Raw genomic sequence first — 9,023 nt, 5'->3', positions numbered from 1 at the left:
CGGCTTGAAATTGTCATTGTACTTTTAGTGATTGGAGTAGATTGCAAATCATATATGAAATGTCATATGATGTGAATCGTTGAAAATGGTTATTTGGAATTAGTATCTTGGAAGGAATCGCAAAGGTACTGCCCCAGTGATCGCTTTTGAGTGTTGTGTATGGAAAAATATGTAAAGTTGACTCTAGTATTTGTGATTTATTAGTATTTGTTGCTCAGTCATGACCCAAAGTCTTATTTTAAAATAGGAAAAATAGGAAATGAAGTGTTTACTGGAAATAAAGTGTAAACTGTTTTTCTCGTCATAATTATGATCATGTAAAAAAAACATGATTATAAGATTTTAGTTTTAATAGTACTCATTTCTAAACTTTGTTTAGAAAATTTGAATTTGTTTACTTTCGTATATGACCGTTAACATATATTGCCTCTGAAAGAGACATTATAAATAAATATACACATGCAATTAGTCAGAAACAACAATAATAGCATACGGTGCATATTGAGGAAATGCTCCAAAAATCCACAAAGGGGACCTATAATGGAAGAAACCTAAAAAGACCAGAGTTGCAGGTGATGTATTGGAAATATCCACATCATAGACAATATGACAAACGTAATTGCAACTTACCTATGAAATTTCCTTGTACTCAAATCAAGTGTGAAGTTTTAATGTTGTGATCTGAGATTAATCATTTAATTCCTGTAGCTGTTCTAATTAAAAATATTATCAAAATGGTTGAAAATCACTTCATATTAAATACATTTTCATATTAAACCTTTGAACATTAAATGTCTTTTTATGTTTAAGTACACAGGAAACGTTCCATGCATCTTAACAGTATTTGCACAGTTTTTTTATTTATTTGTACATAGAATTGTGCAGCAGGTTAAAGGTGAAGAGGACGTTTTGGAGAGGGACAATGATCTTCATTCAGAGGAGCAGTAGTGGCGGTTGTGCTTGTTGATCAACAAGTGCTTCAGTTTTGGATCTTTCCTGTAGCGTTCAAGCAGCAACTCTTTTTCTCTTCGCTCCTTCTCCTTCCGTATTTTCTTCTCCTTTTTCTTGACCTTTTCTTCTGCAGATGAACAACAAGTGGCCCTTTTCTTTTGCTCTTTGGCTCTTCCTCGACATTCACATTGTGCTGAGTCTCATTCTTGGGACCTTCAGGAGAGGTTACACAGAACAGCTTCATCATGAGCTCATCCATTTCCTTCTTTTTCTGATAGGCAATTTCCAAATGGCCTTCTATGGCCTTGGAGTCTCCCATTTCACCAGGATTATTTTTCTCTTCCTCACATCCCTGGACCTCCACCACTTCACTCGCCCACACTTCCTCCAGCACCTCGCTGTCACTCTCCAACCAAGCAACCATCTGTCTCGGTTTCATTTCAGCCTCCAGCGGTCGGTGGCGTTCAGACTTGAGTAAGTCACAGGCCCGGATGGTCTTCCCTGTGTACTCCACATACTCGTTCTCCTCATCCTCTATGTCAATGAGCAGGAGTTGTGGAGGCGGCTCAAACAGGGAAGAAGTGGACGGCTGAGGCTTCACCAGGCTGGGAGGACACACTTGAGTTGGAGAACAATGCAGATCAACAACTTCATCAGGTGAAGGAGTGGGGCTCGGAGGAACCACCAGTCGTTTGGGAGGATGCACTTGGGAGTGTCGGAGAGAAAAGAGTTCATCATGTGCTGGAGTGGGACGTGGAGGAACAGCCAACGGTTTGGGAGGATCCACTTGAAGAGGAGAACATGGCAGGGACACTTCCTCAGGTGCAGGAGCTGGCTTTTGAGGACGCATGGGTGGTTTGGTCACTGGCGGCAGGGGCTTGAAGCGAGCGGCTGGTAGAGTGAGATGTTCAGAGACACTTTGAAGCATTGGAAGTTCTCCCTCTATTGGCTTCAAGAAGGAAGATCTCACTGGAGGACTGACTACAGTTTGCTGAGGTTTGACCTCCACAAGAAGTGGAGTTGGCTCAGTGGCCTTTTGTTCCTTCAGTTTTCTCTTCTTCTTTTTCTTTTCTCCAGCCTCTCTATGCTCACTTCCTCCCTCCATCAACTTTTCTAGACTGTATCTCTCTGAATTTGGCAGAATCTCTTTTTTCTGCTGCACACATCCTCTCTTTTATCTTATCAATTGTCTCTCTTTCTTTTTCAGCCTTGTCTTTATGACTTCCTACCTCATTCATCTCTCTCTCCTTCTTCACCTTTCTCTTCTCCTGTCTTTCCTCCTCTTTCTCTCTATACTGTAAAAAAAGATTTTTTAAGGTTGTAAATAAACATTATTGCAATACAGACAATACTATTTCAGTCTTTCTATTTCAAAATTTCACATTTAACTCAATGTGTTACTTGCAGTTTCATTGTAATTAATTGTGAAATTTACTAGCAATTTCTGAGGGAAAATTGTTTCTACACAATTTTTTTTTCTTTGTAAGCTGGTACCTTGCGGCATCTTTTTCTGCACTTCCTGTCATTAGCAGTGAAGGCCTTACTCTCACCTGCCTTCGTCAACGGTGCCTCTGGAAGTTTCTCTAGTGCTGCCCATTCTTGCGCTGCACACTGTGCCCTCTGAGGTGTCTCCCTTCTGCGCAAGAAGTGAGCAAAATGCTCAAAAAGTTGTCTAAATACACTGCTGAACAGTGCCATTGTGGACACTGAATGCTGCATATGAATTCAGTATTTGTCGACAATCTTTGCAGAAAGTCATGAAACAAGTATCTTTCGATCTTTTCACTCCTAACACACCAACAGAAGACAAGAGTCAGAGCAGCAGTTTAGAGCTGCCAGAACAGAATCTCCATTATGATGTCACAACAGTGTGCTGAACCCTGAGAACTCGGAACTATGTGAGCAGCTCCTGTAGCAAACACATTCACTCTAGTGGCACCAATATACTGACTGTTTTCAAACAAGTTTCCCAAACTCTCCTCCTGCCGCTGAATATTAAAATGACATGGTAAGGTTCAATTTTAAGAAACAACTACAATGTAGAACAAGGGTACTTACAGACCAGATTGGACAGAAATTAAACATTTAAATAGACAATCTAACACATTTTACTATGCAGTAAACTTACAAATGAATAAAAACAACCCGGTTATTATACTTTTATTTACAATTTTATTTAGCTTTATTAAAAGTTCCTCTGTCCACAAGGTATTGTGTGCCCTTTCTATATCATGAAAGACATCTTTTTAAAATCCAAATTTACAAATGACTCTGATATGGCGTAAACATAAAAGAGCAGAAATAATATTGAAATAATTGTGATATATCTAAAATTATAACGATATTTTATTTATATGAATTTATTTGTCATTATTACATTTGTTATTATTTACATTTTTACATAGTGAATGTTACAGTTAGACTGGTCTTGGTTGGTTTTTAGAGGGGTTTTGGCACTAGCTGGAAGACCAACTGGACCAGCTGAAGACCAGTTTAAACCACAGTGACTGGTTTAAAATATATATAAATGTTAAACACTGCCATTCAAAAGTCTAGAGTCAGTAAGAATTTTTCATGTTTTTGAAAGATGTCTCTTATGCTCACCAAGGCTTAATTTATTTAATCAAAAATACAGTACAAACAGAAATATTGTGAAATATTACAATTTAAAATATAAGTAAAAGTGTATATAAATAAGTGTTTTCCGTTTTAATATACTTTAAAATGTAATGTAGGCCTATTCCTGTGATAGCAAAGCTGAATTTTCATCAGCCAAAACTGCTGACGTTTATTTATAAAAACGTTTATTATTATCCATGCTGAAAAATATTTCTTTATATTATTTATGTTTTTGTGTTATGCTGTCCTGGCGTCTTCATCTGTTACCTCATCCCAAAACTAGGCTACATATCCCATCGAAGACTATTAAACTAATATTTCTATTTTATTACTACATGAATGACTGCAGATTGAAACTGAGCTAGACTGTATGCCTCAACCCGCTGTCTGTGTGGTCATCGCCTCCTACATGCGCTGTGAGACTGCGCATGCTCACTGTGCGCGACTGGCATAAAGTTGGCTTGACGTTGGACGTGCGATTTGCGCAAATTTAGGGACCGTCTGTAAAGTTACATACGAGATTGGTATACACGTTTCTAACTTCAATAGCATTTGAAGAGAATGACTTACAGTCCACAGCCAACTGTAAAGTGTTCAGGTAGGTTTATAAATATACCTTTTAAATTTTTGATATTTATTAAAATAAACTGTAAAAAAAAAAAAACATTTCACTACTGAATGGACTCAAACACAAAATATGCCGTAATTTAAAGCTAAATAGCATTTAAGGTGAATGACTTACCTACTGTAAAGTGTTCATGTAGTGTCATCTATAATGCACACCTTTTATATTTTTGATATTTATTCAAATAAACTGTCAAATCATATGGAAATATTGACGGTTTTATGACGGTAAGTCATTCTCCTTAATGCTATTGAACTTTAAATAATGGCATGTTTTGTGTTTGAGCCCATTCCTTAGTGAAATACATTGCAATATTTACACATAATTTGACAGTTTATTTTAATTCATATCAAAAATCTAAAAGGTGTGCATTATAGATGACACCTACATAAAGACTTTACAGTTGGTTGTGTGACTGTAAGTCATTCTCTTCAAATGCTATTGAAGTTAGAAACGTGTGCGCGAAAAGTTATATAAAATATAGATAAATATAAATATGTATATATTAGTTGCTTATTAGTGCTCCACACTCCAGTCCAGTTGGTGTCGGTAAATGCACCAGAAGTTGGTTTGCCATCCGCCATAAAACGTTATTAGTAGAAGAAGAAGAAGAACGTGTGCGCGATGTCGTATGTAACTTTAGAGACGGTCCCTAAATTTGCGAATATCGCACGTCCAACGTCAAGCCAACTTTATGGCAGTGTGTGGTAAACCAGGGAATGTGTAGCTAGTTTGAGGAGTTATTAGCTTTGATATCCTCGACCTCCGGGTGCCTGGTTTAGGCAAGGAGCCTTTTCTACCCAATTCTTACTTGTAATTGAAAATATCCGTGTTCTCGGAGCCTGCTTTGGAGAAGAAATTATCAGAATTGAGTAACTCCCAGCAGAGCGTGCAGACCCTTTCACTGTGGCTCATCCACCACAGAAAACACTCCAAAACCATCGTCAAAGTCTGGTATAACGAGCTGAAGAAAGGTAAGGAGAGATACATTTTACCGCAAACACCTAGAATAGCTTTACAATGCGAGGTTATGTTATGTTTTTGTCGCTTTGAAATTAAAATAAACAACACATGTAGCAAACAAGCTAATCATAGGTTCCCCTGTAAGCTAGCAGTTTAGCTAATCTGCATGTTTTGATTCCTTTGCAATTTCTGCAGTTTACTTTGCAGGTTATTATTGAGACAAACCCTCAGTTCTTGACTGATTTTCTCTATTGATAAACACAATAATGGTCTGTAAGACAATTGCAGATAGTGAGACATTCAGCAACATGTGTTAGGTCAGTGCTTGAGCAACTCAGATTACACTACTGCATATAAGATTTTGGTGAATCCCAGAAGAAATATTCTATATAATATCTACATTAGATATGTTATGATCTATTTTCCACTGACCCTGGCAGCCATTTTGAAGCATCTACTCATCTTTTCCCCTACTAGATTAAGTTTTTTTTTTTTTGGTTAAGTGAAATTTCCAGTAAAAATGGCAAGACACAATGATTGTACATGTACCCAGACCCCTTCACTTTTCAGCATGGCACATGTGGTCTTATGTTGGGATGAGAACAGACCTGTTTGATCTAACACAGGGTGTGTTTAAAAAAAAAAGTGTGATTTATCTTAAACAACCTAGTTTAGGATCAATTAGATCCCCCTCTTTGAATGGCAAGTACTGTGTCTTTCCCAAACACACGCTTGCTTTGCTTGAACATCCAGTCTGATGGCTATAAAAATCTTTATTATTTCCATAACTGCAGATTTTGTCAGTGCTATTGCTGTAGTAGTGATGCATTGAAATATTCAGTTGAAACAGCAAAAAGAAAAAAAGTTTTAAAGTTTTGGGTGGCCAAAATCATTGACTGAAATAGTTGTTTAATTAGCGCTTCTGTGAAAAGGCATTTTACGTATGCCACTATCTATTTCATGCACACTTGGATAACATGGAGACACTTTAATGTGACCAAAAATTATGCTGGAATAGCAATATGTACAATTTGTTTGGCTCGTTGCTGAAGAACTTTACTACAACTGGTTTAATTTATCACTTGACAACAGGACACCCTGAATAGTGTACCTTGAGTTACCTAATTACCTACATTGAATTAAACTTAAAAAAAAAAAAAATATATATATATATATATTTTTTGTTAAGGAATTCATTTGAATGCATTCACGATTAACCAGTTAGAATCCAATTTCACAGTGGCTTTAGGTTTCATTGCTTGGTCATTTCCTATTCAAATTTTATGTTGCCACAGATTTTTGTATCTATTTGTGTATAGTGATATCCAGAAATTGCATAGGAACAGTTTATAAAGCTTTCCGTTCGTTATTATGACAGGTTAGCACAGTCCTTTTTTATCTTCTCACAGACGTGATAAACATTCACTTAGTCTGATCCTGCATAACGACTGGTGTCACTGAAGGTTTATTATAATGTTGCACCTTTGTGATAATGACACATAATGTGCTGTAGGAGTCTAGATTCTGTGATCAGCTCTGTTGTATTTATCTCCAACAGAGTGCAAGTAAACATCAGGTTAAGGTGTACATTAAACTTATTGATTGTAGGTCTCAATCTAGCTTTGAATGTACAGTATAAAGATACATTTTGTGTTTGGGAAAACTGGTCTAAGTTTACTCTAGTAATTGACATGTGTTTGGCTTGTTGCCCTGTGATCACATGGCAATGCTGTTTACAGTTGACCTCAGGCAGAGTAGATGCAGTACTTGATTGACAGAAATGATTATGAATGCACGTTATTAAGCCGCTGTGTAGTTTGTTGTCGATGGAGAAGTGCATTTTAAACTGCCCTTTAGAGATGGCTCCATTTTTCTGTATGAAAATGAATGATCATTGTTTTCTTATGAGTTTCTCAGTGTTGGGTCATTTTTATTTAGAACTAGTCAGAGTTTAGGACAACAATGAGGGCTTTGGATTACTGTGTGGGATAGCAGTGCTAAGATTAATTCATAGGATTTCATGGCATCTCCCAGTGATAACCGTGCGTTCTTGTTTTTATGGTTTAACCTAGTTGCTTGGGAATGAGCTCCCTTTAGGCTAATGGGATAATATTACAGCTTCAGAATAACATGATCAAGTGCAGACCCGGTTTGAATTCTGTATTGTGTTTTTGAATTAGATTATTTGTTTTTATGAGTGTTCAAGTTATTACATGGCCTTCATTTCTGAATACTGTGTATTTGCTTGGAGATGGGATTGGATAATGGGTTCGTTGCTTGGGTGGTGGTACTAAAAAACAAAGCTATCTTTTGATCATCTCTCCTGAGATCTCATTGTCTCAATAGTGAAAGTGTAGTTTTTATAGCAGGTTTTTTGTGTTCAGGAGGAATTCACAACAATCATTTCTTGCTCAAAAACCTACATGCCAAGCATGGTTGGCCTGTATTGACACCCTTACAACATTGTTTTTGTTGCTAGAACATTTTAATTGTTGTTCAGTTGCCTCAAAAATATATTTTTTCCCCCTCTCAACATTAAAAACCAATGGTATAAATGATTTAATTGGTTTAATTAAACATCACATGCCTTTTCTTTCAGATCGCAAATATTTAAAGAATTATTCCTCCCCAAACAGACAGCCTATTAAATTAAGAAATGTTTTCTTCTCTTTCTCTGTGTGCAGCCCAAGTGTCCCGTAAGCTGACCTTCCTGTATCTTGCAAATGATGTCATACAGAATAGCAAGAGGAAAGGACCAGAGTTCACAGAAGATTTTTCCCCAGTCATTGTTGATGCTTTTAAACATGTCTCCAGGTGAGTTAGGCCAGTATATTTGGGCTGTTTAGCTCCCATTTTAAATTGGAATATTTTAAATTGTTATATTTTTTTATTTAGTGGGTTTAGTACATAAGTAGTAGTATTATGGATTGTTTAAAGACTGTGTTATTGTGAAATAGATCATTTCCCATTTTTCTCGCAATGAAAATAGCCACAGAAGCTGGCATGGCGTTAAACACAAACAAACAAACAAACAAACAAACCCTCAAGGGAGTTTCTGTTTATTGAATACTTCAAATATTAAATTTTTCTTTGGCAAGTATAATAGGGTCTTAACTTGAATATTTGCATCTTGTAGTTGTGTTGCTATTATTCTTCCTGTGCTAAAATTATATTTACCATGTTTTATCTACCCTGTCCAGTGAAGGAGACGAGAGCTGTAAGAAACAGTTAGGTAGAGTTTTGTCCATCTGGCAGGAAAGAGCCGTCTATGAGAATGACATACTGGTCAAACTCTCTGATGTCCTGCGTAAGTAAACCACCACAAGGTCACACTGATTTCAAAGGTTATTACGACTGCAGTATAGTCGCTCAGAGAGACTCAGTAGTTTTTGATAAGTGTGATGTAAAGTCTTTGTTAAAAGTGAGAATGCCTTAGTATGACATGTAGAATGTCTCCTCATGACTTACAGAGGTAGAAAAGAAGGCCAAGAAAAGGCCTTATGAAGAGATTAAGGTGAACGATGATGACTTTGCCTCCCAAAGCTCCCCTGCTGAACCTCCACAGGTATGAAAGAACAACCTTACGTAATGCATATTTACCTATAAACTGACCTCAAGTCAGTTTAATCTTCCTTGTCATGACATGTTTTGTGTGTCTCAGACTAGGGATGCAGCGATTAACCGGTTTCGCGATTAACCGTGTTCTCAAGAAGTTTGTGTCCTCCTGAATGTTTGTACACATGCGCAGCGCAATCTCCGATCTCACAAACCAAAATAATAGACATGGTTTTCTCAGGCCACATGTAAAATCATATGAATTATTAAAATGAATACGTATGGATGACAGTTGATTACAATAATATTT

At 36.9% G+C, this 9,023-nt stretch overlaps 1 protein-coding gene across 1 annotated transcript in view; it reads left to right on the top strand.

The window, feature by feature from the left end:
- Positions 1-5,018: 5,018 nt before the first annotated feature.
- The window catches only part of LOC107754284 (zinc transporter 8-like), a gene marked incomplete at its 5' end in the record, with an annotated part of 17,493 nt that continues 13,488 nt past the window's right edge, over positions 5,019-9,023 (top strand). Inside the window, 4 exons of the mRNA XM_016570677.1 lie at positions 5,019-5,169; positions 7,843-7,972; positions 8,359-8,465; positions 8,629-8,723. Of these exons, the coding sequence (XP_016426163.1) occupies positions 5,019-5,169; positions 7,843-7,972; positions 8,359-8,465; positions 8,629-8,723 (483 nt within the window). The remainder of the gene's footprint in view (positions 5,170-7,842; positions 7,973-8,358; positions 8,466-8,628; positions 8,724-9,023) is intronic.

Source organism: Sinocyclocheilus rhinocerous, unplaced genomic scaffold (assembly GCF_001515625.1).
Source record: "Sinocyclocheilus rhinocerous isolate Xijiao unplaced genomic scaffold, SAMN03320098_v1.1 scaffold262, whole genome shotgun sequence".
Taxonomy (NCBI): Eukaryota; Metazoa; Chordata; class Actinopteri; order Cypriniformes; family Cyprinidae; genus Sinocyclocheilus; species Sinocyclocheilus rhinocerous.
This window is presented reverse-complemented; position numbering and strand designations above follow the sequence as displayed.